The sequence below is a fragment of the Scyliorhinus canicula genome, chromosome 12 (assembly GCF_902713615.1).
Source record: "Scyliorhinus canicula chromosome 12, sScyCan1.1, whole genome shotgun sequence".
Taxonomy (NCBI): Eukaryota; Metazoa; Chordata; class Chondrichthyes; order Carcharhiniformes; family Scyliorhinidae; genus Scyliorhinus; species Scyliorhinus canicula.
In genome coordinates, this window is record NC_052157.1 from 32,897,422 (window position 1) to 32,909,790 (window position 12,369).

A 12,369-nucleotide genomic window follows, 5' to 3' on the forward strand; every position below is an offset into this window, starting at 1 on the left:
GAAACCCACACAGCCATGCAGACTCCGCACAGACGGTGACCCAAGCCGGGAATTGAACCTGGGACCCTGGAGCAGTGAAGCAACTGTGCTAACCACTATGCTATCGTGCTGCCCATGCTGCCCAAATGGTAAGTGTGAGAAGACATTTAATAGAAGACTTCAGGTAGCTAATGGATGTATAATCTACATTTGTGTAATTCAATATCTGAATTTATGTGTTGTTACTCTCAAAACATACCCTGAAGGTTATGCTAAATGCATCAATGCAGTTCTAGACAATGATTAACTTGGAATAAATGGACGATCCAAGAATCAATGGATCCTACCAATGTTCATAATAATGAGCCCCCCTCCATCCAAACCCCCACCACCACCTTCATCAATGGCCTTAGAGACTTTGTACTTCATGCGCTGTTGGAGTTTATAATCACAGACCTCTGGCTGTTGGATATTCATTGAGACGTTCCCTCTCCTTGCTCTCCACAAAAAGATAACAATAAAAGAAAGCGATCAAAATATTCCAAATACAGCAAGGGCCATTATTAAAGCAGGACTGTGAAAAAGTGTTTGGCTTCCTCTTGGCAACTGTCAACAGTGAGATGTTTGTAATCAGGAGGTCACTGTGCAGGGAATCATAGGCATCGGCCTTCATCTCATCAGCTAATGGTGCAGTACATTGCAGAATCCCTTGAGTGAGGTATTCGGAAAGTGACCTTCAATCCAAGGTTGAGTAATTCTACTCTATACCAGACTGCTGATATCACTGACAGCACAAAATGCTTATTTAGTCTGTTTTTTTATTAACGAAAGGTACTATGGTCAATGTAGTTGGCTCTTTAAAACAAACAGTCCTAAATCCTTTAAAGGACTTGGAGTCTCAAAACTAAACACATATAAAATAAGGGACAATGCATGCATATTCTTGGAGAACATTAGCAATACATAGCGTTCTGGGTTGGATTTTCATGGCTTCAATCAGGACCAAACAGAGTAGGCATGGAGAAAAATGAACATTGAGAGCGACAGCCAGAATTCCTGCCTCCGCTTAAGCCCTCACCATTTTTGTGACGGCAAGGGAGAGACCAGGCCCGGAACCACCCAGTTCCTATGAAGGAGGGAAGCAACAGTGTTTTGGACTCATTGATAAATCTTTAAATCATGTGAATGTATAAATAAGGAGCAGGAGGAGGGACTGATGTTTAGTAACACCCAGTTTCTACACAAGCCGCACAGAGGCATGAACTATGGGTTGGAAGGGGTAAGAGTTCAACACATAAGTAAAATGGTTTTGCCTCCTTTGCAGTTCAGCAGGAAATGTTCAGTAAAGTGAGGCATTACAGTGCTGTGATGAGAAAATGTAACTATCCGGTAAACACATCAGCATTTCCCAACCTGGGTTCCGTCGGAGACATCTTGGGGTTCCACAGTCAGCCTTTCTAAATATAAAAAAAGTTGTATTTCCAGCTTGATCTATCAGAGATGATTTTTACACTGCGTTGGCTACTGATAGCACCCTAGTCAGTCTATCAGCAGCCAATGCACTGAGAAGTCGACCCCTGATTAGCAGAGCTAGAAATAGCAGCAAATACAATATTGGAAGTCTCAGGCAAGGCCGAGAGCAAAGCCGACCGATGGTGGAGCGAGCAGGGGAGCAAGGTAGGCCATGAGATGGGAGGGGAAGCAGCCTTGGAGATAGGAGGGGAGGCAGCCTCGGAGGGAGGAGAGGAGGCAGCCTCGGCAGGAGGTGGGGAAGCAGCCTTGGAGGGAGGAGGGGAAGCAGCCTCGGAGGGAGGAGGGGAAGCAGCCTCGGCGGGAGGAGGGGAAGCAGCCTTGGAGGGAGGAGGGGAAGCAGCCTCGGAGGGAGGAGGGGAAGCAGCCTTGGAGGGAGATGGGGAAGCAGCCTTGGAGGGAGGAAGGGAAGCAGCCTCGGAGGGAGGAGGGGAAGCAGCCTCAGCGGGAGGAGGAGAAACAGCCTCGGAGGGAGGAGGGGAGCGGTGTTGGAGGGAGGAGGGGACACAGCCTTGGAGGGAGGAGGGGAAGCTGTCTCGGAGGGAGGAGGGGAAGCAGCCTCGGCGGGGAGGAGGAGAAGCAGCGTCGGAGGGAGGAGGGGAGCGGTGTCGGAGGGAGGAGGGGACACAGCCTCGGAGGGAGGAGGGGAAGCTGTCTCGGAGGGAGGAGAGGAAGCTGCCTCGGAGGGAGGAGGGGAAGCAGCCTCGGAGGGAGGAGAGGAAGCTGCCACGGAGGGAGGAGGGGAAGCTGCCTTGGAGGGAGGAGGGGAAGCTGCCTCGGAGGGAGGAGGGGAGTGGTGTCGGAGGGAGGAGGGGAAGCAGCCTCGGAGGGAGGAGGGGAAGCAGCTTTGGAGGGAGGAGGGGAAGCGGCCTTGGAGGGAGGAGGGGAAGCAGCCTCGGCGGGAGGAGGAGAAGCAGCCTCGGAGGGAGGAGAGGAAGCTGCCTCGGAGGGAGGAGGGGAAGCTGCCTTAGAGGGAGGAGGTGAAGCTGCCTCGGAGGGAGGAGGGGAGTGGTGTCGGAGGGAGGAGGGGAAGCAGCCTCGGAGGGAGGAGGGGAAGCAGCTTCGGAGGGAGGAGGGGAAGCGGCCTTGGAGGGAGGAGGGGAAGCAGCCTCGGAGGGAGGAGGGAAGCAGCTTCGGAGGGAGGACGGGAAGCAGCCTCGGAGGGAGGAGGGGAAGCGGCCTCGGAGGGAGGCGGGAAGCTGCCTCGGAGGGAGTAGAAGAAGCGGCCTCGGAGGGCAAAAGGGGAAACGGTCTCGGAGGGAGGAGGGGAGCGGTGTCGGAGGATATGAGGGGAAACGGTCTCGGAGGGCGGGAAGGGAAGCAGCCAGAGAAATGGTGGGAGCGGTGAGCGTGGGAATGTGCACGTGTGTAGAGAGAACAAGGTGGGACTGCATTGGTGTGTGTGAGAGAGAGGAGAAAAGGTGAGATTGCAAGTGTGCGTGAGAGAGAAGAAGAGGTGATAGTGAGAGTGTGTGTGTGAGAGAGAGAAATTAATGTGTGAGAGGGAGAGTTGATAGTGTGAATGTGTAGCTGTGTGAACAAAGGTGGAAGTTCGAATGTATGTGAGAGTGAAGAAGAGCTGAGAGTGTGAGTGTGTGTGAAAGAGAGAGAGAAGTGTGAATGTGTGTGTGCGAGAGAGGGAGAGGTGAGAATGTTTCGCGGGGTTCTGCCAGTGCTCTTGAGAGGTCAGTAGGGTTCCAGAGCTGGACAGTTTAGGGAAATGCTCTGCTTGATTATTACTTCTGAAATGGGTAAGCTGTCAGACATGAAAATCCAGCTCTCTACACTTGGGCGAATACTCAACACTGACGAGATTCAGACTTTTCAGATGCTGGGAACGTTTATTGGCAAATTAAAGCTCCAGGACACCAGACACAGAAAGCAGGCAAAACCATTAACTTTTATTCAGAAATTTAACGTTTGATTTTTTTTTAGTGTGCGTGTGTTGGGACTAAAAAGTGCTATTTAGAAATGATCTTATTCAACAGTATTGAAATTTAGATAAGGCAATTTTCCTCTTTCACCATGTGTGTGCTTCCGAAACCCCTCAAATGCTGCACCTTACATTATGTTAAGGGGCTGGGAAAATTGAGTGCAAACAGCACAATTTAATTTGACTGTAAATTCCAACATTTGTATAAAGCAGGGTTCCGAAACTGTGGGTCAGTGAAATCCAGTCATGTCGCAGGGTGAGATTTTGGGGTTGTAAGCTCGCAGGCAGCAATGGTAGGCACGGTTTTGAGTTTGGACGCTGAGATTTGGCAGCTGTGAGGTCCCTTTAGATTTTGGTGTTCTGTCGGTGGATGCAGCTTAATGGAGGCCCACTTGTTGCCACAATCACAGCCTGTGGGTCTTCCCTTTTCTCAACAGACCCCACACAACAGTTTTCCCCCCCACCCCAACGACCCTAAAATCTCCCAATTTTCACATTAAGTCTGAAGAATTAAAATAGTCTCATGTTATGAAATGAAAATCGCTTATTGTCACAAGTAGGCTTCAAATGAAGTTACTGTGAAAAGCCCCGAGTCGCCACATTCCGGTGCCTGTTCGGAGAAGCTGGTACGGGAATGCTGGTTAGCAAATGATTTGGGAAGTACCGGTGTAAAGCACAAGCCAAACTGATGAAAATTCAGGCTGGTTCTTTTTTGCAAAACATATAATCAGTTTGTTTTGAGTATTTACATTATTCGTCAAAACCTATCATATTGCACAGGTACAGCGTTGAACAGAATTACTGTAATTCCACGGTGTGTAATTGCACACCATAATGTGTAAGAATGCAAGCTTGGAAAACATAGTAAAAATGAAGGTTGTGGATTCCTACACAGAAATACTGTGGAACATTTACTGAATGGCTGGGGAACGCAGCTAAAGGATCACCTTGAAACAAAAAGTGCAGCTGTGTTCAGGAAGAAGAGTAACTATTCCGAAATGTTTGGCACTTCATGGCTGTCAACCCACAACTCTGCCCCGCTGAAGAAAATACTACTGATTTATTTTAAAATCAGGGGCGGAATTATCCGGAATATTGATTATGGGGGTGATCTCCGTTATGCCCAAACGGCTGCGCGGTGCTGCCAGTAGATGCCAGGAGATCCCTCTTCCGGGATCTAGCCAGCTCACCACGCCTTGTGAGATCGCGTTGGATCTCACAAGACAATTCTGTCCATTGTGGGCGGATCACGTTTTCGCAAATCTGCGTATTAGAGTGAGATAGCTCGTCTCATTTTAATATGCTCTCCTACGATCTACCCAAGGAGTTGAAATCTAACCCCTTCGCCCTGGAGACCTTGGGTAAGTGCCGTTCAGTGCTGGTCCTCGCAAATGGGGACCAGATGGAACGGCACTCGTCGGGTTTTTTCCAGATATTGGAGGCCCCCAGGTGCTTGCCCTATGGGCAGGGTGGAACCCTGGCACTGCTGGTGCAATACAATTACTTTGGCAGTGCCAGCCTGGCACCCTGGCAGTGCCACCTGGGTGCCAGCCAGACACTGTTAAGGTGCCAAGCTGGCATTTTTCCTATGACGGGGACCTGACCCGAGGGTGCCCTGTATGGGTGTAGTGGGACCTGAGGGCCCCCTTATAGGTGAGTTGGGGCTTGGGAGGGGGTTCAGGGGTCACGTCAGGGGGCCGAGAGATCGGGCGCCATTTAAAGTTGGCATCCTGATCTCCTCTTGCACTGAGGAGTCCCGATGAGCGGAGCTCCTCAGTGCAGGAAATTGGACTAAGTGCGGCCTTTGTCGGGGAGTCCCCTGCGGAGTCCTCGAATCTACCCGAATGGGAACAGAGTCCCGCTCAATAGCGTAGGGTTTCTCAACGCTCCGAGTGCTGGGTAACACTCGGCTAAACGTGCTCAGTCCTCAACCCAGGGGCCCTCAGGCACCTCATAAGCCCCGGCGTTATCATCACAACTGGTTTCTGATTTTGACAACCAGTAGGGAAACGCATTGTTATGACGTTACGCCGCTAGGGGGGCATGGGGCTGGAAGATACAGCATAAAGCTGTTTCATTATATTCTGATTTATTGAAATTAATGGAAATCAGATTCACTCCCTTTCACGGCCGGCAGGGGTCGATGAAGTACTCAAACCGAGATCTCATCGGCGCAAATCCCGTTATGGTCCTCGTGAAATTTAGCAGTCATACTGGAATTTGTGTGTGCGTCAAAGGGTCCTGAAAAATTGCGTCCCAGATCTCAGAACAATGACTAAAATAAAAATCATTTGAAACTTCAGCTCAATTAATCACAATTTATTTTGTGAATATTTAATCATTGAAGTCTGTACATTTTTACATTGGTTCAGTAAGGATTCCCAATCATTAGGTGTTTCCTACACTTCTGCTTCATTCTGCAGCACCTCATACACTCTCCAAACTGATGTGAAATGAAGCTAGGTGACATTACAGTTGCCCAATTTTCATTGAGAGGTAGATAGATGGTAAAGCCCCTGGATGGTTCAGAGGATGAGGTACGGTATCATTACCACTTTCGGGATGCTGCCTCACTCTCAGATTTTACTGGGGGTGGGGAGGGAGTGCTAACGAGGAAGAAAAGGAAACCATGATAGTGCCTGTTGAACCATCACCAGTGGAGTAACTTAAGTATCTATTTGAGTATAAGACAATATTAGTGTTTGTACTGTTTGGCCTTGTATATATATTTTACTGGTTTAATAAATAGATAAGGGCCTGGCACACACATGTTAATTTGGGACAGATTAATGTACCGCTCACACAGTGATGCAAGAAGTCAATGACCCAATCTCGAGTCAGTGTGGTGTTGAGCAGAGCTGTGTGAAGAGCTGGACATGGAGATAGCTCCTCGACACAACCCTTTCTTTTACTGTGTATAGGTATATAGTTGCAATTAGTTAAGGAAAACCTGCTGTTAACCTACTGAAGACTACGTAAACATCTTTTTTTTTTCAATTTTAAAATTGAGAGTACTCAATTAATTTTTTCCAATTAAGGGACCAATTTAGCGTGGCCAATCCACCTAGCCTGCTCATTTTTGGATTGTGGGGGCGACACCCACGCAAACACGGGGAGAATGTGCAAACTCCACACGGACAGTGACCCAGAGCCGAGATCGTTTTGTAGACATTTTTAAGAGACTCTGTTCTGTATCCAACATTCACCACTTTAAAATAACTGAATTTACCTTACTGCTTCAATGGCATCATCAACTTCAACCACTAAGTCATAAATTTGATTGTGAAAGCCAGCCAGTCAGTCAGCGAATCCAGGGACCAGTAATTCAAATTGTGAGGCACGCAGTTCAGTTTAATAGAATAACTATACAAATAGTTCTGCAACCCTGCTCTTTTCCCACAACCTTATCAATTTTCAATGGGCACACAGCCATTTGATTTTATTTTAATTTACAAAGAGAAGTTACTGGGTTTTCAGTGGTTAGTGCAAGTTAGAGGCAAATGTTAGATATATGGCCATCTGTCATTTACACCTGACAGCATTTTATGATGATGAGTAGAAGAAGCCATTCATTTACTTTCAAACAGGAATTATAATCCTTGTCCCGTTTAATTTTTAAATACGTAGCTGAAGGCCTGTAGTAAAATCACAACAAGAGCGGTGGTTTGGTGACCCTCAAATAATTGCGGGTGTTACCTGGACCAGAAGAGGTTATTACAATTACTGCGACCAACACTTTTAGGGTAGCACACTATATGTAATTTATATTTTGCAAAACACTTACCATAGCCTGGTTAATCCAAGAAGCAAGTGAAAGAAATTATATTTAGTTGTTAGTTGCAACTAGAGCCAATGAAACTAAAATATCTAAGTACACATCAGTGAATTTTTTATACAGGTATCAATTCTGCACAGGAAACATGCAAATACAATGACAATGTCTAAATGTGATCAGAGTACTTTGATTGTCATATCAGCAGGAAGACTAAGGGTGGAAAATTCCAGCCCTCCCTGCCGATGGGATCTCCCATTCCCGTTGAAGTCCACATCTGCCATGGGTCCCCCGATAACGGCGTGATCGCCATCAACTTCAACGGGACTGGAAGACCCCGCTGGCTGCTGATGTGGAGTTTCCTCTGCTACAGGAAAACCTGCCACTTGGGAGGGGGGGTTGCTAAAGAATTCCGCCTTAAGAATCCATTATCCACAACGATTTTCTAATTTTTCCCAGGCCAGGGAGGGGACACGAAATGAGGGACAAGTCAATCAGTACCATCCTCATCCACCTTCCAGTTCCTTGCTGGTTACTGAAACTTACAGGTCATAGCCTCGCAATAAATTACCCTTCACGGGATGTGTGGCATGAGAAGATAACATGATTCCAAAAAGTGGGTACTTGAAAACAGGGAAATAAGACTTCCTTTTCCTTCAATGAAATTGCTTTCCTTCGATTTAACTTGTCATCTCTGAGCAGGCAACTTTTTTTTATCTCAAATGAAAAATAATTTTTGAATGAATCCAAACCATAATCCAAGATCTAACTCACCAAATCCCGGACGATAGGCATTGTCTTCTTTCGACGCAAATCTGGCATACTGTCAATGCCATATAACTCACTTCCAGCCCTGTAACAAATTGTACAGGTTAGTCACGTGGTTTGTATATTAAGAATTAGAAAGCTACAATGGTATAGATTTTGACAATAATTGAGGGACGTATCAAGATCCTACCATCTGACTTCTTCTGAACCCCATGTTGAATTTACTAGGCATGAACATATGCCTGTATGTTTTATGTATATTGGGTACACTGCGTTAACCAAGTGATAGACAGCAATCATTGTCTACTGCTCTTTTTGTTTTTGTCACTTTCTTATCCGCTGTCTCCCCTTTTGTAATTTCCTAATGGGAAGACATTTACCCCTTGCTGCAGATGGGGCATTGAGTGCCAGAGACCCTATAGTATTGATGGGCAACCTAGGCTAGCAGGTGGGCCACATGAGCGGCCCTCCAGATTGAAATCAAGCTTGTTCGCTAACAACATGAACCAAATTAAATACATTTGATACACGTCAAATATTTCACGAGTTATAGAAATGCTGAAATCATTTAGATATTAATAGAAATCTTATCAACTTCAAATGGTAAAAACAAAAGAAATATTTACACTTTGGAAGCAGTGGGAGTGCACGGCTCTCGGTCAATGGTGTGGCCAATCAGCATTGCACCTCACTTCACTTGCCCTTTCTTTACGTGTGCGTCGCTTCAGCTATACCGGTTGGAATAAAGCTACGCAGATAGAAATCAGTGCAATTTGGCAATCCTTAATGTGGGCAACAGTCAACAAAATGTCTTGTGGGTCGCACTCAGAGCCTAGATGGGCAGCATATGGTCCCTGGGCTCTAGGTTGCCAGCACTGCCCTATATTTATCTTACATTTTTACAGCATCCAGATCTTGGCAGTAACCATCAATGTGCTGTTCAATTGCAAACAGACTTCCAGCAGGGGTTTTAGGATCATGGTCAGTGTGGGTACCCTGTCCATTTCTCTAATCCAGGATTGTTGAGGCAATATACAGTGCTCCTATTGCAACTCTGGTTCAAACCATCCATTGAATCTCTTGGGCTATATGATTTGATTAATCTGCTCATTTTCTTTTCTTTATAAACACTGGCAAACAAGAAGATATTCTTGATACAAGAAGAATTCCAGCGATTTGTATTCATGGACCAGATGGTAGCTGAAATGGCAGAATACTCTGAACAAAGTACTTCAACATCAAGTGAAAGCATGAAATGACACTTCAAACCATATAGAATATCTCTGCACACAAACCCCAAAAGATAAATCTGGATTATGTTCATGTATTTTTTGTTTCTCATCTACCTCCATAATATCCATTCAAATGGTGCAAGATATAAAAATCATACCGAGCAGAATAGATTCGTCAATACTGGACCTTTATTCAAAACAAAACTATCTGTTCTATTCATGGTTTCACTTCCATCGTTCTGCCTGGATATCTATTCTAAGTGTTGGTCACAAACTGTATGAAGAGCAACTTCCTACTATCAGACTTCAGGGGCGGAATTCTCCGACCCCCCGCAGGGTCGGGGAATTTCCCGGAGTCGGCGTAAATCCCGCCCCTGCCGTGGCCGGAATTCTCCGCCACCCGGGAATCGGCGGGAGCGGGAAAATTGCCCCGCCGATCGGCGTGCCCCCCGCGGCGATTCTCCGGCCCGCGATGGGCCCTAGTCCCGCCGCTGACAGGCCTCTCCCATCGGCGGGAATTGGAGCACCTCTGGTGCCGGCGGGATTGGCGGCGCGAGCGGGCCCCCGAGGTCCTGGGGGGGGCGTGGGGCGATCGGACCCCGGGGGGTGCCCCCACGGTGGCCTGCCATTTCAGGCGGAAGAGACCCCTCCCTGCCGTGCATGCGCCAGTGGTGACATCAGCGGCCGCTGACGCACCGGCGCATGCGCGGACCGGCGAATGCCTTTCAGCCAGCCCCGATGTCGGGCGGCGGGCGCCAGAGGCCGTTGGGGCCGGTTTTGGCGCCAGTCAGCGTGGCGGAAACCACTCCGGCGCGGGCCTCGCCCCTAAAGTTGCGGAGAATTCCGCACCTTTGGGGAGGCCCGATGCCGGAGTGGTTTTACGCCACTCCGCTACGCCGGGACCCCCCGCCCCACCGGGTAGGGGAGAATCCCGGCCCAGAATACCATTTATTAGCTTGAACTTGCGTCCTTGTGTCCCATTTCCCCCCGTTGAACATTGTGATACATAATTTCATTGAAGTTGTTTCCACATTTACCTCCATAACTTTGGCAGAATGTGAAGGAAACCCTAGTCTGTGCAGAAAATGGGTCACAACGATCCCAGATCAGACCCCAACAGAGGCGAGGATACTGGACCAAAACCCCAATATTTTAGTTTATTTGTAAAACTGTGTGGAAAAAATTTACCACTCCAGTAGTGATTGCATGAAGAAATAGGGCTTGGGTATCTTTAAAACAAAACTTTATTCTAAATACAACATTAAAATTTTCAACCTCACACACAAAAATAACAGTTTACAATTACTCCATAAATACTACTACTCAATATCCCATTAAATAACAAGAAAAGAAACATACAGCTCACAATCTATCTTACTGTGGGAGAATTGTGGATTGAGTATCAGGCAGATCAGAATTCAACTCCTCTCACTATAGTTTATCCACAAAACTACCTCTCTAAAGTTTTTCAAAATGTGTCTCTGCATTCCTTGGCTCCACCCAGCAATGACCTCATCTCCCCAAGCTAAACTGAAAAACAAATCATCTCTGCAGGCTGTAAAGCACATGGGGCGGGATTCTCCAATAATGGGGCTATGTCCCCACTCCCGCGAGAAAAGGGGCGCGAACCACTCCGGCGTCACCGGTCCCCAATATTGAGAAATGTTCCCCTTCCGAGGGGGCTAGGTCGGCGCCAGAGTGGTCCCCGCAGCTCCAGCTGGCGCAGAATGGCCGGCGCGAGTTCATGCATGCGTGGAACGGCTGGCGTGATTCCGCGCATGCGCGTGGGTTCCCTTCTCCACGCCGGAAGGGAGCCCTACAGAGGCCCGGCATGGAGGAACATAGGCCCCCACGGAATCAGCCCGCCCGCCCATCGGTAGGCCCCGATCACATGGGTTGGATCCCCCATCACCCCCCTCCAGGACGGCCCCCGCAGACACACCTTCCAGGTCCTGCCGTGTGGGACCTGAGTAACCCATGCCGGCGGGACTCGGCCGAACCCAGCGGCCACTCGGCCTGTCGGGGCCCTGAGAATTGCTTGGGGGGGGGGCTTTCAACATCCCCCGACCGGCGCAGCGGTAATCCTGCGGGCACCCGAGAATCGGCAGGGGGGAATCATTAAGCATGCATCAGGGCGTGATTCTCGCCTCCCCCCCCCCCCCGGGGGATTTTCCGACCCAGCGTGGGGTTGGAGAATCCCGGCCATTAACTCCCCAGGACCTCCCCAGTCAAACCAGTCCATTAGCCCAGACTGAAAAACACATTCTGTTGTAAATTGTAATTTCTGGCTGCTAAAGGCAGCCAGGCCCTGCAAAACAGAATTATTTAAACCACAATATGACCTCTGCATTCAAACACACTCTAACCCCAGGCTTTTTACCCTTACATTGTCCAATACTTAGAATCCAATATTCCTACAGTTTTTCAGTTGTCACAGGTTACAGTGGAGGAGTGAGGCAGTTCTAATGAAACTTCTGGATTAAAATTTCCACGTCACTTAATATCTTATGTCCCTTGATAGGTTTGTCTCTCAGACAACACCTTTCCAGGCTGAGAATCATAACTCTATCCAGCCTTTCCTCATTAACTCAGTCCAACAACACCAAGGTTCATCCTTGTGGCTCTTCTCCACCCTCTCCAGCACTATGTTTCCCTGTTTCTTGGTAACCAGGACAGAACATCACATAATACTCACGTCATGGTCTGATTAGAGCACAGTACAGTTTGATCACAACTTCTTCTGTCTTGTATTCCACTGTTTGTTTTTATTTGCTCATAGGATGTGAGTATCACTGGCTAGGCCAGCATTTATTGCCCATCCATAATTAGACTTGAGAAGGCGGTGGTCTGCTGCCTTCTTGAAAAACTGCAATCCATGTATTCTAGATATGCCCACAGTGATGTTAGGGAAGGAGTTCCAAGAATTTGATCCATTAACAGTGAAAGAACAGCAATATATTTTCAAGTCAGGGGAGTGTGTGACTTGATGTGGAACTTGAAGGTGGTGGTGTTCCCATGTATCTGCTTCTATGGGGAACAGGCCATGGGTTTGGAACATAAGAAATAGGAGCAGGAGTAGGCCATTCAGTCCTTTGAGTCAACTCCACCATTCAATTACATCATGACTGATCTTCTACTTCAACACCATTCTGCAT

General features: G+C 47.8%; 1 protein-coding gene across 6 annotated transcripts in view; it reads right to left on the reverse strand.

Annotated features, from left to right (window-relative positions):
- The window catches only part of LOC119974369 (protein unc-13 homolog C-like), a 532,106-nt gene that overhangs the window by 356,345 nt on the left and 163,392 nt on the right, over positions 1-12,369 (reverse strand). For 4 of the 6 annotated variants that reach the window (XM_038813153.1, XM_038813152.1, XM_038813154.1 and 1 more), the window contains 2 exons: positions 7,989-8,067; positions 7,227-7,232 (listed from right to left, as the gene is read on the reverse strand). In XM_038813153.1, the coding sequence (XP_038669081.1) occupies positions 7,227-7,232; positions 7,989-8,067 (85 nt within the window). The remainder of the gene's footprint in view (positions 1-7,226; positions 7,233-7,988; positions 8,068-12,369) is intronic. The other 2 variants (XM_038813157.1, XM_038813155.1) reach the window with 1 other exon arrangement.